Source organism: Macrotis lagotis, chromosome X, assembly GCF_037893015.1.
Source record: "Macrotis lagotis isolate mMagLag1 chromosome X, bilby.v1.9.chrom.fasta, whole genome shotgun sequence".
In the NCBI taxonomy this organism is placed as follows: Eukaryota; Metazoa; Chordata; class Mammalia; order Peramelemorphia; family Peramelidae; genus Macrotis; species Macrotis lagotis.
This window is the reverse complement of record NC_133666.1, coordinates 460,418,122-460,439,819: the sequence shown is the minus strand read 5'-3', so window position 1 is coordinate 460,439,819 and position 21,698 is coordinate 460,418,122. Positions and strand designations below refer to the sequence as shown.

The 21,698-nt window shown below is 35.6% G+C and overlaps 1 protein-coding gene across 7 annotated transcripts in view; it reads left to right on the top strand.

Moving 5' to 3' along the window:
• The window catches only part of DLGAP1 (DLG associated protein 1), a 782,098-nt gene that overhangs the window by 610,877 nt on the left and 149,523 nt on the right, over positions 1–21,698 (top strand). For 4 of the 7 annotated variants that reach the window (XM_074203979.1, XM_074203983.1, XM_074203984.1 and 1 more), the window contains one exon: positions 5,219–5,248. The exons of the other annotated variants lie outside the window; for them this stretch is intronic. In XM_074203979.1, the coding sequence (XP_074060080.1) occupies positions 5,219–5,248 (30 nt within the window). The remainder of the gene's footprint in view (positions 1–5,218; positions 5,249–21,698) is intronic. 7 annotated transcript variants of the gene reach the window in all.

Genomic DNA, 21,698 nt, shown 5'->3' with positions numbered 1-21,698 from the left:
TCTGATGTGAGAATTTGTTTTTGTTTAACTATGGATATTTGAGAGAACTTTTTAGCTTTTCTTTTTTTCTTTCTTTTCAATTGGGAGAGATAATAGGGGAAAAGGGGGCAGAAACTGGGCTCCCTCAAGATGAAAACAGAAGGCAGGTAAGAAGGAATTAAAGACAAATAGAACAACTTTGAAAGTTACATATTGAATTGAATATGTAATTTAAAAAGAATAGCATTCTCTACAAAATAGATATTCTCAATTTCAGTACAACCCCTGCTTTGGTTCCAAATTAAAATGTTAGTTCTAGTTAATGTTTTTTGAGTTCAGAATTATTTGAAAATTAAATTTTGATTAAGATGGTATGGTAGAGGAAAGGGTACTACATTTGGAATGAGGTGATAAGTTCTGCTACTTAGTATGTGAACTTTGGAAAGTCTGTGTGCATCTCTGGGATTCAGTTTCCTCATCTCTAGGACTCAGTTTCCTCACCCATAAAATGAGGGTATTAAACTAGATGACCTCTTAGGTTCCTCTCTTCCCTAGATAGTACAGCAGGTAGTGTGCTGGTCCTGGAGTAAGAAAGAACTAAATTCAAATCCAGCCTCAAAGGCTTATTAGCTATATGAACCTGAGTTAAGTTATTTAATCTCTGGAGTCTACTTCAATAAACTCAGTAATAAATTGGAGATAGTCATAATACCTATTCTCAGGGTTACTGTGAAGATAAAATGAGATAATATTTGTAAAGTAATATGTAAACTTTAAAACTCTGTAGAAATTCTAGTTATTATTGTTAACAGTTAAAAATTTAACAGAAGAAGGAAAGAATGGAGGATATTCCAGATAGAGGAAGGAGCCTGAAAATGTGTTATACTTTTTCAGAAGGGAAGAGAGTTGTCCCATCTGAATTGAAGATAGAGTTTGAAGAAATATTAAATAAAGTTAGAAAAATCAAGTATTGTCAAATTATGAAAGACCTTGAATCCCAAGCAGAGGAACATGAATTTTACTTGGTTTTAAACAGAGAGCCCTTGAAGATTTGAATAGAGAAATGATATGATCATATTTACATGTAAGATTATATAGACAGAAGAATGTCAGAAAGGTTAGGGAAAGGACATTTTAGTAGTATATTCATTAGTCCACATAGATAGAATTGAAGAACTATACTAAGGTAATGACAGTGAATATAAGAGAGAGAAAAATTCAAGAGATGTGATTGTAGAATTTTTTAAATTAATAAACCTAATTGATAACTGATTGATTATGAACAATGAGTGAGAAGGTAACTAATATATGTGATTATGAAAATGGGATGAATGATGATATTGCAAATGGAAATAGTGAAATCACTAGGAGGATCAGATTTAGGGGAAAATATAATGAACCTGGTGTTATACATCAATGGAAAGAAAGAAAGTACAGAAGAAAACTCCCAAATGGAGACATGGATCTCTACAGGTAGAACTAAGAAAAGAAAAACATCAATCACTCTACAAACTTTTATTATGTACCTAATATATTTCAAGAAGAGAGTCTAGGACTCTTCGGAAAACTCCAACCTTAAGAGTTTAAGAGAAGGGCAGTCAATATGTTGATGATGATGATGATGATAATAATAGCCAACATTTGCCAATCTCTAATATTTGCCCAGAATTTACATGCTTATCTGATCTGATCTGTATGACAGTCTCATGAAGTAGATATTAAAGGTATTATCATCTCCATTTTACAAATAGGGAAACCGAGGCTCAGAAAAATCAAGAGACTTGCTCACAGTCATAATATAGAGACGTGGCTAAAACATGCTGTAGATAGAGCAACAGTGCTGGACTCAGGAAGACCTGAGTTCAAATCTGATCTTAGACACTTAATAATTACCTAGCTGTATGACTTTGGGCAAGTCACTTAGCTTTGCAAAAAAAAAAAAAAGAGTTTAGGAGGTTAAGGAACCAACAAAAGAAATAAAACAGGAACAGTTAGAGAGACCTCTGAAACCAAGTGGGGAAAAAAATGAAACAAAAGTATATTCAACAATGCTAAAATTACTGAAAGTCAAGGAAAATGTAAATTGGAAGTAAATAAATTTAGTAGTTAGGTCATTTTTTAGCAAATTTATTTATTTTTACATGCTTTATAATATGTCCCTTCTACTGTCTCCCATTGAACAAATAAATATATGTGTATATATACATATATATAAATGAGTGAATAAATAAATAGACGAAGCAAAAAATAAGATCCTTATCATAAACATGCATAGTCTAGCAAAACAATTGGCCATGCCCAAAAATGTATGGTCCTCTCTATATTTTGAATCCATCATCTTCTCTGGTAGGAAACAGGTGATATAATTCATCTCTATAACTTATATTTTTGTATCTATAGGTACTTTTCTTCTTCCTTTGATCTCTTTGAGGCATAGGTCTGGTAGTAGTTATTGTTGAGTCATGTCCAGCACTTCATAACCCCTTTTGGGTTTTCTTGGCAAAGCTATTGAAGTGGTTTGTCGTTTCCTTCTCCAGCTCATTTTACAATGAAGAAACTGAGACAAACAGGGTTAAGTGACTTGTCCAGGGTCATGCAACTAGTATATGTCTTCTTTTTCAGGACAGCACTCTCTCCTGTAAACCACCTAGCTACAGGAATAATAGAAGAGGGGAGTTGAACAAATTCCCATGGATGATTTCAATCTTCTCTGTGAAGTTGAAGGCTGTAAGATCTCTGCAAGGAGAGTGAAAAGAGAGTTTAGAACTAATGCTAAGTAAGCAGAAATATTAGTAAGCATCATAGACAGCTCAGCTCAGGTTGTTGACCTTGAATTTGGAGTGGATAAACTCATCTGCATTTATTGAAGTGTTCTAGGGCTGCTCATCAGCCTATGGGTCAGACGTGGAGAATATGCTTTTGGTGGGAGTTCCCTAGCTATGAGAATTTATCCTTCAGGGAGAATGGAAAATCAAAGGGATAAGGGCCTCAAAACCATAGTTAATGAGACATAAAAGTGCTAAACCAAAGGGTTAAAGCTAAATCAGGAAGGCAAAAAAAGTTAGAATGAGGGAGATATTCTGGGACAGTAGCGATTTGTAAAGGAATCAAAGATTATGACAAGGCCAAGAGGAGAGTTAGTTTGAGTCAGTAGGAGTAGTGGAAAGGAATCAAGGTTGTGGTCATGTTTTTTATGTCAAGTGATTTAATTCAGACAGTTAAAAAGGACTAGTGGGAGTTAATGGGCTCTGAACTTAGGCCAGAAACAATTATCCTTTTGAAGTCAGTATTTTGATGATGATAATAATAATAGCCAACATTTGCCAATGTCTAATATTTGCCCAGAATTTACATGCTTATCTGATCTGATCTGTATAACAGTCTCATGAAGTAGATATTACAGGTATTATCATCTCCATTTTACAAATAGGGAAACTGAGGTTCAGAAAAATCAAGAGACTTGTCCACAGTCATAATATAGAGACGTGGCTAAAATGATACAGGAAACATAAGAACAAAGAAAATTATTAACCAAGCTTTCCATCCTGTTTATACATGGAGACTCTCCCATGATGTACAAAACCAGTGTTGCTGCCTAAGGAACCTGCTACGTACTGTTTGTGACGCTGCCTGCTTGCTTTCTGGGCTGTCTAAAGTCCTTGTTCCAACAAAGTCACTTCTGCATCTGTTTGGGCTGCAAATACTGTGGATCTGTCTGCTGCTTCTGTTTCCCACACAGTTCCTGCACCAAAGGCACATTTGAGTGCCTTTCCAAGTCCTAAGAAAAATATATGTGGGGAGGAAAGGGTAGGGCTACATTTTTTTCTCTATAAAAATAACAGAAAATGACAACTCTTAATAAAAATCCCTAAATATAGATTTTCTTATGAGAGGGGAATTCTACATTCCTAAGATTTTCCTCTCAGTTCCACACTAAAAAGAAGAAAGTCCATTTAAATGGTACATAATATATCATAAAAGAGTGATAGAAAGTTATAATGGAGGACAAATTAGCATCATCTACTTTAAAAATCAAGGTGGGTTCATACCAATGCGGAATTCACCTGCTAGAATTTAGGAGCCCTCTGAATTTGAGGCATCTCCAGTCTATGAAAGAGCTAAAACAAGACCCTCACTCTTTTGATTATCCCATGAATCTTTAAAGATTTCCCCAATGATACCAATTCAGAGGATTTATTTTTTCCTTGAAGTCCTGGACTATGTCTAATTTTCTCAAGTCCAGTATTTTCCAGAAACACTCTGCCTTCACTTTTATACAGACTTTAAACATACTTGAAAACTATAGGATTACCGAAGTTGCCTCAAATTTTTAACCTAATGTATAATAGCAAAAGATATTTCAAGCCTTGAATACAATATAATGTATCGCAGAACCAGAGTGTTCTCACAATGTAGAATATTTGATGGGAAAGACTCTGGAGTCCTGGGTGTTCTGGTCCTCCATCACTATTGGCAATCTCTTCACCTGTAAAATAAGGGGATTGAGCTACATTGATGTCTGAAGTAACTTGCAATTCCAATTTTGTATTATTGTACTAAATTCACCTCCAGAATTGTACTAGGCTCCCCCTCTGAGATAAAGCCAGAAGGGCTTTGAAAACATCAAATTGAAAATAGTGTCCATGACCCAACAACCTCAGAAAAACAAGTTGCTAAACCATAAAACAAAATTTGATCCCTTGATAGATTTCAACAGGAACCTTTTTTTTTTTAAATGGTTAGAAGGCAAAATGAATCTTTAAAATCTTGCCTGGCACAAATGACCACCTGAGAAAAGCCATGTAGGTCCTACCCTTATTTCCTTCTCTTTTCCCTTACACAATTTAAAATCAATACAGCCTTGTCTCTAAACACATTATAAAGTAGGAAGCTTTGCTGGGGAGTTGCCTCCAGCTATGTGGGGTTTTCCAGGTTAATAGTGCTTTACCACATTACTCATGCCAGATTTGGATTTGCTTTCTCCAAAGACAGTTAAGATCTCTTTCTCATATCTTTTATTGCTCAGCATTCTGATTTGGAAGGGTAAAAGTGAGAAGAGGAAACTAATGAGTTCTTAACCTGGATTAAAAGAAATTGAATTTTCTAAGTCAATATTCTGATTAAAACAAACTCTCTGATTACTAACACTTATAAATCTAGACCTGAAGCATGTGTTATAGAAAACTGCAAGGGTAATTTGGGGCCATTATATAACTGCCATTTTTTGTTTTTGTTCAAGGTATCATAAAACTGAGTTCTGCAGTTGAAGGTACGTTTTTTTTGCAACCACAAAAATCAATGTTTTGCTCAGGGGATCCAAATAAGGGTTTTGGGATTCTTCCAGCAGTGGTAAAAGGGGCACCTGGAGCACTTTGGGTAGCTGATGATCATTTTCCCCTAAGTGCCAGCCGTTGCCTTTCCATCTCATGCCTCTGCTAATTCCAGTCAATATATGCCTCTGGGTCTCTTACTTTTCTACAAGTTGTATCATCATGAACCTGAGAAAGCAGCAAAACAGGACTGTGGTTTCTATTTTCTCTTGTGATTGACTCCTACCAGATGACCTTCAGGAAGTCCTTTATTCTCTGTGAGCTCTCTTCCATACTGGGTAATGGTTATGTGAGTCTTTTTCAGGGAACTTTGACTTTGGTTCTTTCTACAGGACCTTCCACTAAATTCTTTGGGCATGTACTCATACATAGCACACATATTTGCCCTGGAAATACCTGTTTACCAGAGAGCATAACACCTAGTTATTCTTCCTAATGAGCAAAATAACTAAGTGGATATATGTGGCAGATCTCAATGGAGAGTGTGGGGAGGGGGCGGACAGTGGAGAGGACATGATATGCTTCCCAAGATGAGTATTTAGTATCAATTTAGAGAGGTCCTCCCCCTATTGATGAATGATCAGTCTCTTTAGTTTCCCCTTGGAGGAATCTGAGAAAGCAAGGTAAGGAAAAAGGGAAAAAAGAAAGGGAAGACTTAGAAGGGAAAAAAATCCAGAAGGAGATAGTGCACATCCCCAGAGTTTGTTTCTTTTTTTAAATATCTCTTTTTAAAAGTTCCATTATGCCACATTATCTGATTGATGCATTATTATTACAAACGGTATCCTTATCTAAAGGGAGCATACAATCCAAAAGCAGAGAATATGTCCTTTTCTCTTTTTTTGTGAGTTTTTATGTTTGTTCGGGGTTTTGTATGTGTGTGTATTTGTTTTACTGAGAGTGTTGTCAGTCATGCTTCCGAGGTTTCCTCATCCTGCTTAATCAGGGAAGGCTTCTCGGAGGAGGTGTTGAGCTTTAAGGTGAGTTTTTCATTTAAAAGCAGCTATGGCTTTTTGAATGGGAAATGCATGGACATGGGAATGGGGAAATGCTATGTTGGCCTAGAGCAAAGGAATAGAGCTGAGTAGATGAGTAAGAGTGGGGTAAGGGATAAACCACATCCAAAAGGGAGGGATTCTTATATTAGAATAGTTTGGAATTGTAATTTTTTAAGGAAGATGCTGACAAAGTAAACTTTACTGGAAAATTGTCACTGCCTCTTGCTACACAGGGAACAAGGAAAAGATGACATAAGAATTAGTAAAGAGGGTATGAGAACAGAGGGAAAGGAAGCAGGAAAGGTATAGGTCCTCCATAACATAGTTCAACCGGGTCAAGCAAGAATTTAAAAACCTGGTCTGGATTCTGATGGCCAGAAATCATTTCATGTATAGGAACTGAGTATTCTGCAGCAACAACTCTGATAAGGGATCTCAGAACTGAGCTTCAGTTTAATTATCTATGGAGCAGAAGGTTTTATCTTTTTGTGACATTGGTAGTCTGGTAAAACCTATGAACCTCTTCTCAGAATAATATCTTTGAATAATTGAAAGAAATACTAAATTTCAGTTAGAGGTTAGTGGAAAATAAAGATGTAATTTTTTTTCCACATCCAAGTTTATGGGCCATTGGGGTCCACGGACCCAGGTTAAGAAACTGGGCTATGGAATAGGAATTCTAATGCTGCAGATTCTCTGGGGCTATTTTGACATTTTATGAAGGACAGATTTTGAAGTAATCACTTTCTTATTGCCAGCTTGACTTTTTCATAAATCATTTACCCCCAAAAGTCACAAAAAGGTTAGCTTCTTAAAGCTAATGTTTATTTTGCTTGCCTATACCCCCACAAAAAATAAAATGTTCTTCATAAAAAGACTCTGGGGAGAAATGAGGGCAAAAGTCAGGATAACAATCTAATTCCTTGGTAAACCTCCTTCCTGGTCCCTCCCTCCTCCATCACTTTGCCCACTTTATGGCCCTAAGTAAAGTCAGAGAACTCTATAACAACAGCATCCTCTGGCATCAAATCTACTTCTACTCCTCAGAGCAACACTTGGTTGGCAGAAAGTTGTAGCAGCTAGATAGGCTGCTAAGAAACATGTGAAAGGTATTAGATTGGCAGCCTTTCTGTAGACATGATCACATGCTTCCTTTGGAGCACCAAACCAACACCTACACAGTATGCTGCCATTGCTATTGCTGTGTAGACTTTATATGTGCTCAACTAATGAGCATATTTGCATATTCTCCATTTGTGAAGATTAATTTTAGCCAGTGTTATTGAGCCTGCTAAATTTAAAAAAAAAAAAAAAAGATTAAAATCAAAAGAGCAACTGGTCAGATTAGCAGGTTCTGAAAATTGTTCTGAAATGGATAGCTCTGGAACCAGGAAAATATCAAGCAAGTTTTGGGTTTGGGGATTGTTTGCTTTTAGGGAGGAAAAAAACAAAAACAGAAAATAACTTGAGTCAAAACAGAGAATCTATCATTAGAAGTTTGTTATTTGATATCATGCAGTTTTTCTTTTTCCCTTTTGTCGGAGAAAGAAGATTTTCATTGAAATCCTTGAAGTGTGAAGCAAAACAGAACTATCTTTACCAATTGCATTGACATTGTGATTAAAAGTAATCCTACATCCTTTAAAAGGCTTAACATGATCTCACCCACCTAGAGACACATGACTATGTTCTAATCAACCAACAATACAGAAAATATTTTTGCAGAAGCATTTCACAATTCCCCCCCCCCCCATTACTACCAATATTTTTATTTTGTCCCTTTGTTGTAGGTACTTTGGATTCTGGCTGTTATCATTGCTCAAAACAGTGATCACTTGAATTTTCTTAAATAATAGAGCAGTGAGGTTTAGAGAGGGGATAAAATACGCTTGCCAAAATAATTGTAAATCTAGGATTTTCTGCATAGTAAACTTATTTTATCTCTAAGATTTTTTGCCCTTAGCAAAATCCATCCTTTTTTTTTTCAAACTAAGAGCTCACACTTGCCTTAATCAAGATAGAATGAGAGCATGGGTCATACAACATCTGAGTCATGGCAATGTTAGGATGATTTTAACATATTGTGGACAGGTTTGCCTTTTTAAGGGAGGGAGGAACTAGTCCCAGCCTGAAGCTTTTTGTTCACATAGACATGTGCATAGACTGAATTAAGAGGGAGACTTGTCAAGTCAAGAGAGGCAAGATGAAACAGAGCAATAGCAGATGAGTTGATTACAAGCCTTTTGAACTGATAACTGGGGCTGTATTATGTGATGAGATTTGCCTGAAAGGCTATTTGTTTTCCACACTGTAGATGAGAATCGAAAATACCAGAATGACACCAAGTACTTTGAAAACCTAGACTAGGGAGATGAAGGGTTTGGCTTCTATGGATGACTGTTTCATGTTTCTTAAAATGGGAACAGATGAGTTTATGTGAAGAAATCAGCAGAGATTTTTTCACTTGTCTAGCCCAGATAGAATTGTTAGCAGATCTCTTCAACCCCAAACCTTCCACCTAGTGAGATTGTGGGAGCTATACCTCTGAAGACTTCAGCAGCATCTGACAGAGTAAGCCCACAGGTTTCCTAGTGTGGTTTTTGTTTCTAAACAGCAAAGGTCCCCTGGGCATCTACAGGTTTCTGTTTTGTTTGATCATTCTACTGATAATACTGGTTAGAAAATCTTTGGGGAAAAAGCTCATTTGTTTCTCTGAGAGACTATCAGGACAGCCTAGCCCCTCTCAGAGAAAGAGATTATTGACAATTGCCATGAAATTCTCTATTTAGGGTTCCTCAAAACCTTTACAGTCCCTGAAGTACAACATATGAAATCTCTTCAAGAAGATAAGCATGACTATACAAAAACCTAACTCAGCCCTTTTCCTCCAGTTCCCTAAATCGTATAGGATTGTCTGACTGACTTTCTGTGTCATAAATAACTACTGGGTGTTCTATTAGCATGTCCTAGGATTTCCTTAAGTATTCCAGGTGAATAAGAAATTCATTCATTCATTCTTCTGTCCTATATATCATATCACTTCCAGCAAACTTATGTGCAATGTATCCACAAGGCAATACAACATTAGAGTTTATTTTTTTTTAATCTCAAGTTGGCAGTTTCATTACTTCCCTGAAAAGGATTCTCCTCATTGTATTTCCCCAGTTGTTTTACAAAGTGCTACACATTGAGATTAAATCACATAAACCACATTGATCTTTTTATTTGTGATCAGTTTACTGCTAGCAACAAATTTAAATGAAGTTTCTGATAGTTATATTTCTAGGAAGCAAAACTGCATCATGCTCTAGGTAAAATATCTATAGACTTACTACTTTTTTTAAAAAACCTACTTTTCCTTTTAAAGAGTTTTATTGATGCTCTTTTCTTTTTTGCATCACTTTCAGTTGTTTTTCAGTCATGTGCAATTCTTTTTGACCCATTTGGGGTTTTCTTGGCAAAGATATTGGAATGATTTGCCATTTCCTTTTCCAGCTCAATTTATGGATAAGGAAACTGAGGAAAATAGAGTGAAGTGATTTCCCCAGGGTCTTACAGCTAGTAAATGCCTTAAGTCAGATTTGAATTCAGGAAGATGAACCTTCTTTATTCTAGGCTCTGCACTCTATATACTGTACCAACAAATATATTGCTAACACTTTCCAGTGACTGTCTACCACCCCTAAAGACACAAAACAAGTTCAATCAAGAAAAATAATCAATACATTGGTCATCCATGAAAATATATGCTTTAATTCTATACCTGGAAGATGATAATAGCGGTAACTGAAAAGAGTAAACAGGTAGGAAATGGCATGTAAAAATCCTTAAATGTTAGATAGAGGACTTTATATTTGATCCTGAAGTTAACAGGGAGACAGAGTTTGGGGCAACATGGTCAGACATATCTTGAAGAAAATTATTTACGCAACTGTGTGGACAGATTAGAACAGGGAGTAACTTGAAGCAAAAAAGTCTAGTAAAAAGACTATTGTAGTATGCCCAATGAGAGGTGAGATGACCTAAACTATGTGAGTAGAGGGAAGAGGAAAAATCCAAGAGAATTACAAATTATGAGATTTTGTAACTTACTGTATATGTAGATTTAAAAAGAGGGTAGTGGTATCCATATTGCAAAGGTGAATGACTAGAAAGATAATGATTCCCTTAGCAATAATAGGTATGTTAGGAAGGGAAGAAGGGTAGGAAAAAAAATAATGAGTTATATTTTAGATACTTATATGAGATACCTTTCAAACAGATAGTGATACATGGTTAAATTCAGGGGAGAGAATAAAGATGGATAAAGAGCTCTGGAAATCATATGCAGAGAGATGTTCAAAGCTAATAAATCCCCAAAAGAAAGAGTCTAGGGAGAAAAGAGAGGAGGGCTAAGTCAGAGCCTTGAGAGGACACACATAGATAGTGAGAACACTTGATAAAAATCCAACAAAATTAAATGAGGAATTGTTGGACAAGTAGCAGAAGAACCAAGAGAAGGCAGGCATGAAAACACAGAGTAGAGCAAATATTCAGGAGGAAGCTATTTTCAAGAAGAATTAAGATTGAGAAAAAAAAATCATTAGATTTGACATTTAAGAAGTCTTTAGCAACTTTGGAAAGAGCTTTGTGAATAATGAGAAAAGACAGACTTGAAAAGGTTTCAAAAGAAAGTGAGGAAGGAGAAAGAGGAGGTAACCATTGTTAATGATTTCTTTCAAAGTTTAACTGAAAAGGGGAAGAGAGATATAGGATGATAGATGGTGGGAAAGGTAAGATCTAGTAAGAGTTTTTAAGGATAAGGTAGACTTGGGCTTATCTGCAAGCAGTAACAAGAAAGAACAAAGAGCATCCAGGTTGCATACTGGATTGGGTGTCAAGCCTAGAGTCAGGAAGATTCATTTTCCTGAGTTTGAATCTTACCTGGGCAGGTCACTTAACCCTATTAGCCTCAGTTTCCTTATCTTTAAAATGAACAAAAGGAAATGGCAAACCACTCCAATCTCTTTGCCAAGAAGAGTCAGACATGACTGAAAAGGAACTTAGCAAGGAAAGGAATTAGTAGATAGAAAAAGACTGAAAATTAAAGTCTCAAAATGCTAAATAGTGAGGGAAAGTTCTATAGAGACAAGAGGGGATGAGATCAAAAATTTGAGTCACTTCATCACTAGATACTGAAGTAAAGGAGGAGAACCAGATAGGGAAATGTTGTGAGATGACCTCAATTTTTTGAGTAAAATATTAGTCAAGGACTTCAACTTGAGGTTTTAGGAAGAGATGGCATGTGAGTCTTGAGAAAAGTAGAAAAGATTTGGGATTGGACAGGAGAACAAGGGACTCAAGAGTGGAAGATGATAATAGAGGTAACTTTATTATCCATGATTCAAGACTGGAAAAGGAAGGAACTGTAGCCAGAGCAAAAGTAATGGGCTGAGATAATTTTAAGGGATGAAAGGATTAGATGTCATGGTTCTGGATGAAAAAGAGATATAAGCATAGGGAGAGCTAGAAAGATAAAGATTCATCTCAACTTACCCTTCCTCCACCAAAAAATAGAAACCACGTTGACCTTTCAAAAAGTCTTTGCCTAGAATATCACCATTAAAGATTCATTCTTGTTGATATCAAAACTTATCAAGAATTTCAAGAGTTCCCTTTTTAAATGAAAAGCCTAACACTAATGTACTGTCAGGTGACTAAGCTTTGTCAAGCCATTCTAGAAAGCAATAATTTGGAATTTGGAAGTATACTTAAGTTACTAAACTGTGAATATGCTTTAAAACATCAATACCACTTTCAGGCCTATGCCCCAGGCAATCAAAAAAGAGGAGAAAGGACCCCTATCAAAATATATATATTTATAGCAGCTCTTTTAAATCAGCCAAAAACTAGAAACTTAGAGGATACTTATCAATGTGGGAATAGTTAAGCAAATTATAATAAATAAATAATATGGAACACTATTATACCATAAGACCTGATGAGATAGATTGAGTGAAACCTGAGAAGAGTTGGATAACTGATGCAGAATTTGGTGAACAGAACTAAGAAAACAATATATACATCATGACAGTGCCATTGTAAAGGAAAACTGATTTGAAAGACTTAAGGTTTCACATCAATACAATGACCAATGACAACTCCAAATTATTGTTGATCAAGCAAGCTTTCTCACCTCTTCTACACAGAACTATAATATGCAAATTTGTTTTACCTAACTATACTTTTGTTAGAAGGAAGAGCTTGTATTTGGCAGGGGGAAGATTATGGAGTATGGTGATAGAAATGCCTTTCTCCCTCTTTCTCCCAAAAAAGATGAAGAAGAAGAAGAAGAAGAAGAAAGGAAAGCAAAAAGTGTTAATAAAACTTCAAAATATAAATATTGAGAGGAAATTGAAGGGGAGTCCAAAGGAACACAGAAAAGCAGAGCAATGATGATAAAACCAGGTCAAAGAGAAAGAGTGTGTGGAGGAGTTAAAGAGAATTGACTCTGGAGACAGGAAAACCTGCTTCTAAAACATAATCCAAGTGTGACCCTGAGTCTGAAACTTAACCTCTCAGGGCTCTGGATGATTCTTTAAAGCTATCAATTGTAAATAAGGCACTGACCTGCACTGACCTACATCAGTAAAGTGAAGCACCTTATCCAATTTTCTATACAATTGAAATTATATCTTCAGTCTCCATTCCAATAAAAAGAAGAAACTAAAAGTAATGATTTCTTATATATATATATATATATATATATATATATATATATATATATATATATAAAACACTCATTTTCTGTCCATCTTTGTTTACGGAAATATCCATTTTTCTTGACACTTTTCTAGTTTATAATTTTTTTAAAAAGAAAGAAAATCTGATAGTTTATCAAATAATTTTCCAAAACCAAAACTAAGAAAGACCCTTTGAAAACAGAATATAAAAAAAAGCATTCAGATCAGTATAGAAAAATGGAAAGTAAAAGGATAGTAAAGAAAACTTCACTTAAATTTATAAGGTTTTTTGGTATGAAAGCCCTCAGAATCTGTGTGTACTAAACCCTTTTCAGTGGTATAGATAATATCACATCTCTTTCTCATCTCTGGCTCAGATTGCTCCTTTCTCTTCTTCCACTCCTATTTTCTTTTTTTCTCCCTGTCACTATACTCTCTCATTAGATTTTGATTCTGCTTTTCTTTTTTCTCTCCTACCAATATTTTATATTCTAGTGACACCACTCCCCCTACTCCCCGCACAAAATACATCATCTAGTCTTGGAAATGAAAAAAAGATTGTTATCCTGGATCTTATTTCAACAATGTTCTACTAAAGAACTCTACTCCATTAACTTCTAGAGACTGTTTTGTTAATCTCTCCCATTTATAATTTCTATTATTATTATTATTATTATTATTATTATTATCATTATTATTATTATCATGCATGGGCTTTCTTTCAAGATATATTAATGATTCCTTGGGAACTGGAACTTTGTCTTTCCCAAGGTCTAGTACAGTGACATTTTTTTAAACCTATAATTTTATCAGTATCAATCAATCAATCAATCCCCTCCTGTAGGGAGGAAACTCCCTTTGCCTATACATATTTTCCACTTTTATCTTAGAGAGTTTCCAAGTGAGGCAGCCATGTGGCAGAGTGGATAAAGCACTGCACTAAAATCAGGAGAACCTGAGTTCAAATCTGGTCTTATATACTTACTAGCTGTGTGATCCTGGGCAAGTCACTTAATCCCAACTGCCCAATCAAAGCAAAAGAGAGATATCAGACAACCTAAGAAGTAAAATTATTTCCACAGGTTCACATAGGTCAATAGCTAGACATAGGACTTGAACCCAGAGCTTGCTGACTCTGATACTCTCCAGGTCCATCATCAATTGTCCTATCTATGCCTTGCCCCTGGGCCCCAGTGACTAAAGGAAAGAATAAGACTTTGCCTAACTGAAATTCAGTTTACTTGCAAGTCAAGACACTATTCTCCTGATGTCATTGATCTTCTTGGAAATAAATGGAAAAACAACAATATAATGGGCATTTAACATTCAATTTGTTGAATCAAATATTGCAGAAGTAGAAGAATCCATAGAATTTGATGATTAACTGCAAGTGGGCTGACAAGAAAGACTAAAAGATGATAGTAGCTGGCATATATGTTAACTTTAAGATTTATAACATACTTCACCAATGTCACAACAGAACAGCTTAGCCCAGAGGCAAGTAGGTCTTCTCCCACCAAATGGCTCAAGGTCTGGACTTCAATCTTGAGGCAACTTGAAAAATGGGCTCAGGCTCTTCTCATTCTCTGACTTTTGTCTCCCCATTCTCACCCCAAAGCCCTGAAAAAAAATCACTTAAAAACAGCCTTAGTTTTCTCTCATGTCTAGGGTCTCATCAAAGGGCATCAGAAGGGTGCTCAAGTAGGTCAAGTATAAAACAGATATTTATTTTCTCTACACAAAAATGCTTAAAATGCAAAAGACTCATAAGCACATATTGGCAAAGACTAAAAATATGATACAGTAAGCCACAAAGCCTGTTACACTTTCCCAGAAGGCTCATACTCAAAGCTTTAAAGAAGTTTTTGGTGGGACTACTCAACTGCCATTTTGCCTTTACTTCAGTTCTCTTTTGCCTAAATAACTCCCCAAGTCCATACTACCACAACCCCATGGAAAGATAGGACATGAATTAAACCCATTTTCTTGTTAGTGACCAAAAAGCACTAAAGAAGCCATAAATTCCTAGATTCCCAAGTCAGCCACTTCCAAACTCCCCCTTCACGGGGTCACTACGCATTCACCTATGATTAGGGAAAGAAGCACAAAAGTAGAGTCAGAAAAAACATGAGGGTCATCCTTGGGTTCATCTTGGTCAGCAGATGTGATCTCAGTTCTGTGATCTGTTGCTGCCATATCTGCCAGGGAAGAGAATGCTTTGTCTGAGTCATTGGAAATCTAAGAGAACCTCACAGAATTCAAGTAGAAATATCTCTCCCTTTAAAGTAGGATGTTATTGTTCAGTCATATCAATCATGTCCAGCTCTTTGTGACCCCATTAAGCATTCATGGAAAAGATACTGGAAATGGTTTGGCATTTCCTTCTTTAGCACATTTTACAGATGAAGAAACTGAGCAAAGAGAATTAAGTGACTTACCCTGGGTCACACAGCTAAGAAGTATCTGAGGCTAGATTTGAACTTAGGAACATGAGTCTTCCTAACTTCAAGCCTGGCACTCTATCCATTGTGCCACCTAGCTGCCTGAGTAGGAGAGGTTTCTCTTAGCAAGTGGCCAATTCTCTTTGATACATTTTTCTGTTGCCATCACAAGAACAAAGAAATTGCTGTTCTAGACATCTTTCAGGGTTCAGCAGAAGTGGTCAAGGCTACACTTAGCTCAGCTCCACACATAATCCTTGGAGTGTATTCTACCACCATTGCACATATATTAACTCCATTTGATCCTCTCAACAACTTTGTAAAGAAGGTCTTATAGGTATCCTCATTTTACAGATAAGGAAACTAAAAGTGAAGTGACTTGCTTGTGAACATTTTAAATGTTAGGGGCAGCTAAGTGACGCAGTGGATAGAGCACCTGCCCCTGGAGTCAGGAGTACCTCAGTTCAAATCTGGCCTCAAACATTTAATAATTACCTAGCTGTGTGACCTTGAGCAAGCCACTTAACCCCATTTGCCTTGCAAAAACCTAATAAAAAATTTTTTAATTTTTTTAAAAACCTAATAAAAAAAAGGAAAAAAGAAAATTATAAGTGTTAGTGAGAGGGTTCAAATGCAAGTCTACTTTGACTCCAAAGTCCAGAGCTCTTTCTCCCTCATGTACTGCCTTTGGATACAGCTTGATGAATGATTTGATTTTTAAAACTGGATTGAACCTTAAGGATGACATAGCCCAACCTCTTCATTTTACGAAAGAAGAAACTGAGGCCAAATAAAAGATTCAACTTAATGTGAATCCCATAGCTAGTAAGTGGAAGAAGTAGGATTCTGATCTTATTTGGCTTATACCATATTCTACTTTTAATTCACGGAAATTAATTTTATATTAATATTTATTGAGTTTTTAAAAAAACACATGAGGAATGTCAATTTCTAATTAGCACCATTTTTTTAAAAATCCCAAGTCAAATTTTTCAGTGTTTAGCAGATTCCATCTACAAATTTTCAAACAGGTGATCCTGTTTACAAATGAGCATTGTATGAGGTCCCTAACATACATGGTTAACTATTTTATAATTACTATCTTATTTTATTTTTCTTGGAAAAAATAAGAAGAAGAACTTGCATTGACAAAAGAGAATTATAAAACATAAATTATGCTTACAAAGGTAATCTTTGTATTTTTAGAAAATTTGTTATCTCTTTTCTTCTGAGAAGATTTTTTTTAAAGATTGCCCTAAATTCCAGAGTTCTGAGGAACCTTAAAACTATTTCATCCAGACCCATTATTTTCCAAATAAGGAAGAACATGCCCATTCGATAGATCCAAACAGGATTTCCATAGGTCTTGGAACTTCTGAATCTCTGCTCATTCCACTAAACCACAGTTTATCTTAGTGCATTACCTTCTTCATTATCATTAGATTCTTTCAGATATAAATAATTTTCTAGTGTTCCAATTTCTAAGCCTAGGCAACTTAAGAGATCGTGTAATAACACTACTTGGTTTATTTCCAAAAATGATTAGGGGGAAAGGAAAAGAACTTGTACATTTTTAAATATTTATAGCAACTCTCTTTAAGGTAGCAAAGAACCAGAATTTGCCAGGATGTCCATCAACTGGGGAAAGACTAAACAAGTTGTGAGGTATAATTGTGATGGAATATGGAATATTACTGTGCTATAAGAAATGATGAATTCAATGATTTTAGAAAAACATGGAAAGACTTGCATGAAATAATGAAGAGTGAAATGAGCAGAACCAAGAGAACATGATGAAGCCACTATCTGCATCCAAAGAAAAAACAATTTATTTCATATGTGTGTGTGTGTATATGTACATATATATATATATATTTGTCTAATAGTAGCTATCTTGAGGGGGAAGTAAGGAAAAAAGAATTTAGATGACAATTTTGCTATATATTTGAAAGAAATAATAAGTTGTATATAGATTTGCAGTTTCATGCACATCTTTTTATCAAAATGTTATAGAAATGCTTGCTTATTCCATAAATTTAAAAAAAAATTTTAAAGAAAGATCATATGATCAAATCCAGCAATTTACATATGAGGAAACTAAGGTGAAGTCATTTACAACTTCTTTGCCCTCATAGAAGAAAAGAACTGAGTCCTTTGATTCCAGATCTGCTGCTCCTAGTTCCCTAGTATCCAAATCCAAATGCTATTTCCACTATACTTGATGATGGATGTAAAAAATGAGTAGTTTGTTCTTTGGTTTTCCAAAGAGGAGCTGAGGGGTTAAAAAATAGATTTTGCTCATTAAAAAAATTAAATTCTGGTATGCATTTATCAAAAATCTTTGAATTTCTTTTTTACATAGCCAAGTAATTATTAAGTGTCTGAGGTAGGATTTAAACTCAGGTACTCCTGACTCCAGGGCTGGTGCTCTATCCACTGCACCACCTAGCTGCCCCTTGAATTTATTTTTAAATCAATCATAAGGGATACCAAAACTGGGGGTTAGATATTAGCTCACAAAAGTGACATAGCTTAGGTTTTTTTTTTTTCAGCCGAAATCTCTAGAGATTTTTCTACTCTGTTCTGAAAATGGAAGGGGTGGGGTTGGAGAAGGGCAAGTGCCTGGTGTGGTCTTTCCCTATCATGAGATCTCAAACTGACTTCATTTGAAACTTCATTATCAAACATCAAAAAGAAATGATATTGCCAATTAACAACCTATCCCAAATCCATTCACTTAAAAAGTGTCTCAGTTGCCTTGCATCAGTATATAATGTCCATGACAAAAGGTATGGATTAACGGAAAAACTATAGTTTCCCAAGGAGCCTCCAAGTATGAAACCTAATGGATTTGTGACATGGCCATTCTGAAAGGAAATTCCAGGAAAATTATGCAAGTCAATCCCAGACTAAATTCTTTGTCTTTAGAACTTTATTTTTTTTAAGTTTGTTTTTTTTTTTTGCAAGCCAATGGGGTTAAGTGGCTTGCCCAAGGCCACACAGCTAGGTAATTATTAAGTGTCTGAGGCCGGATTTGAACTCAGGTACTGACTCCAGGGCCGGTGCTCTTATCCACTGTGCCACCTAACTGCCCCCCCGTCTTTGGAACTTTAAATCAGATATTCCCAGTAATTTATAATCTGATATCTTTTCATTATTTGCTTTGACTTTTTGATGCCATTCTTACCTCCATCCCATCAATTGTTCCCACCCCACCAGACTATTTTGGGAAATTTTATCTATGTATGTTCTTTCAGTCTTTTGACTGAAAACACAGTTTGAATCTGTAAATAATGCTCATGGAAACCATTTAGTGACAATTTTAGATACCCTTGTGGTAAATGGAAATATCTTAGGGTATGGTTAAATACTGAATCAGGTATCAAGAAACCAAGAATCACATCCTTACTGGCTTTGAACTTACAGGCATGTCATTTAGCTTCCTAGAATTTCAATTTCTTCCTCAATAAAATGGGGGCAATAATACTTGTCCTATTTGCCACACAAAGTTATTGCAAAAATTAAATAATATATTAATAATAAAGAAGTTAAATATATTAAATAACAAATTATTGAAATCATATATGCAAAGACCTTTTCAAGTTATAAAGTATTCTATAAATGCAAAGTATTATTACAATGTACCAGATTCAAAGATGAGAATCAGTCTATTTGTATGGTAAGTGTGAATTAAGCAATTTCGTGTTTTTGGCTGCTATGATAACATTTGACCAGAAATAGCAGTGGTTTTATTATCCCCAAAAGCTTCTTCTGTATTTACTCTGAATTCTGCTTTCAGTATCTTTTCTGGAATTCCATGGTCTCCATTCCTTTCCTCTTATTTTTAAAAAGTGTTTGTTGATGTTCTCTTTTTTTCCTTCTCAATGACTCCCTCTCTTCACATATCATAGAACTATCCCCTGTAATAAAGAAGCACAGTTAAGCAGCACTAATCAACACTTTGGCTGATCTGTAAGCTGTTTCATAACTAGAAGATCAGAGGAAGGCCTCACTCTTCTAAAGCAACAACTGGTCACTTTACTTTCAATGTTAGTTTTCTTTGAATCATTGTGGTCATCACATAAATTGTTCTCCTGGTTCTTCTTTATTTGTTCTATATCATTTCTCATAAAGCTTTCCCAAGTTTCTCTGAATTCATCAGATAATAGCTAGATAGACAGACAGACAGACAGACAGATCCTTTCTTTTTTTTTAAGGTTTTTGCAAGGCAAACAGGGTTAAGTGGCTTGCCCAAGACCACACAGCTAGGTAATTTATTAAGTGTCATGAGACCGGATTTGAACCCAGGTACTCCTGACCCCAGGGCCGGTGCTCTATCCACTGCGCCACCTAGCCGCCCCAACAGATCCTTTCTTATGCTCAACAACATTCTATTACATTCATATACTATGAATTGACCATATATATCTTTATATATAGATATGGATATGGATATGGATATGGATATGGATATGGATATGTATATAGATATAGATATAGATATAGATATAGATATAGATATAGATATAGATATAGATATAGATATAGATATAGATATAGATATAGATATAGATGATATAGATATGGATATGGATATGGATATGGATATGGATATGGATATGGATATAGGTACAGATACAGATACAGATACAGATACAGATACAGATACAGATATAGATAATAGGACCTTTACTGATCATGTTGCAATGAAGTTGAGATGGATAATAGCAGGACAGGGCAAAAATCCTCAGTATATTCCAATTCAAAGAGTATATGGTGGGGCGGCTAGGTGGCGCAGTGGATAGAGCACCGGCCCTGGGGTCAGGAGTACCTGGGTTCAAATCCGGTCTCATGACACTTAATAATTACCTAGTTGTGTGGTCTTGGGCAAGCCACTTAACACCGTTTGCCTTGCAAAAACCTAAAAAAAAAAAAAAAAAAAAAAAAAAAAGACTATATGGGACAACAACCAAGTCTGAAAAGTCAGTTCCTTTTCATCTTATCCAATATATAGAAAAGGGAGCACTGAAATCTCTAAAGAAGTGAAAACTGGGCAGCTAGGTGGCACAGTGGATAGAGCACTGGCCATGGAGTCAGGAGGACCTGAGTTCAAATCCAGTCTCAGACACTTAATAATTGCCTAGTTATGTGACCTTGGGCAAGTCACTTTAACTCCATTGCCTTGCCAAAGTAATAATAATAATAATATAAAAAAAAAGAATTAAAGCAGCTATCTAGAATAGGAAAGGTTTCGAGTATTTGATAGTACTTGAGCTGAGTCTTAAAGGAAACCAAGGACTTTAGGAGAAGAGGAAAGAGTACATCCTAGGAATGGAAAATAATTAAAACAATAACAAAGATTTGGAAATAGGGGGTGGAGTATCAGTTGAGGACAGCAAGGAGGACATTATGACTACACAATACAGTTCATGGAAGGGAAAAATGTCTTCAGAAGACTGAAAAGGCAGAACAGAATAGGTTATGAGGAACTTAAAATTAAAAAGGTATATGCATTTTACCATGACGTAATTAGTAGCCACTGGCATTTACTGAGAAGAGGGGTTTCATGGTCAGACTTGGACTTTAGGAAAAGCAGTATGGCAACGATGTGGAAAATGGTTTGTTGTAGGAAAGAATTTAGAAATTGGAGTGAGAGAAAAGGAAACAACATGATTTGACAACATTCTATCTAATCCAGAGATACTGAAAAAAGAATTCTATGATTAGTAGAAAATAAAGCTATCACTGAACAAATTTTAATATTCCAACTGAAAAGAGATGAAATATCTTCATTCATGTTTACTATTTAAGCAATTTTAGGATATGTGTGTGGGATGAAGGAGAATGACAAATTGAGAATGATATCTGGATGACTGGAAGTTTAGTGGTAGCCTATATAGTAACATGGTGGAAGGAAAGATAATGGGTTCTCTTTAGCCTTGTTTGAATGAGGAACCCATTGAGATAAGGTAATATAAACTTGTAGTGAATTCACTAAGGAACAAAGGACTTAAGGATGGTGTAGAGCTGAACAGGTTCAATAAGGGATCAAAACTGGGGGAAAAAAATGTATAGACAATAAAGTCTTGTTATGTACTGACAAAGTACTGAGGGATGGAGAGACAAAGTAGAGGATTAAAAATAGGTAATTAGGAGGGGCAGCTAGGTGGTGCAGTGAACAGAGTACCAGCCATAGAGTCAGGAGGACCTGAATTCAAATTTGACCTC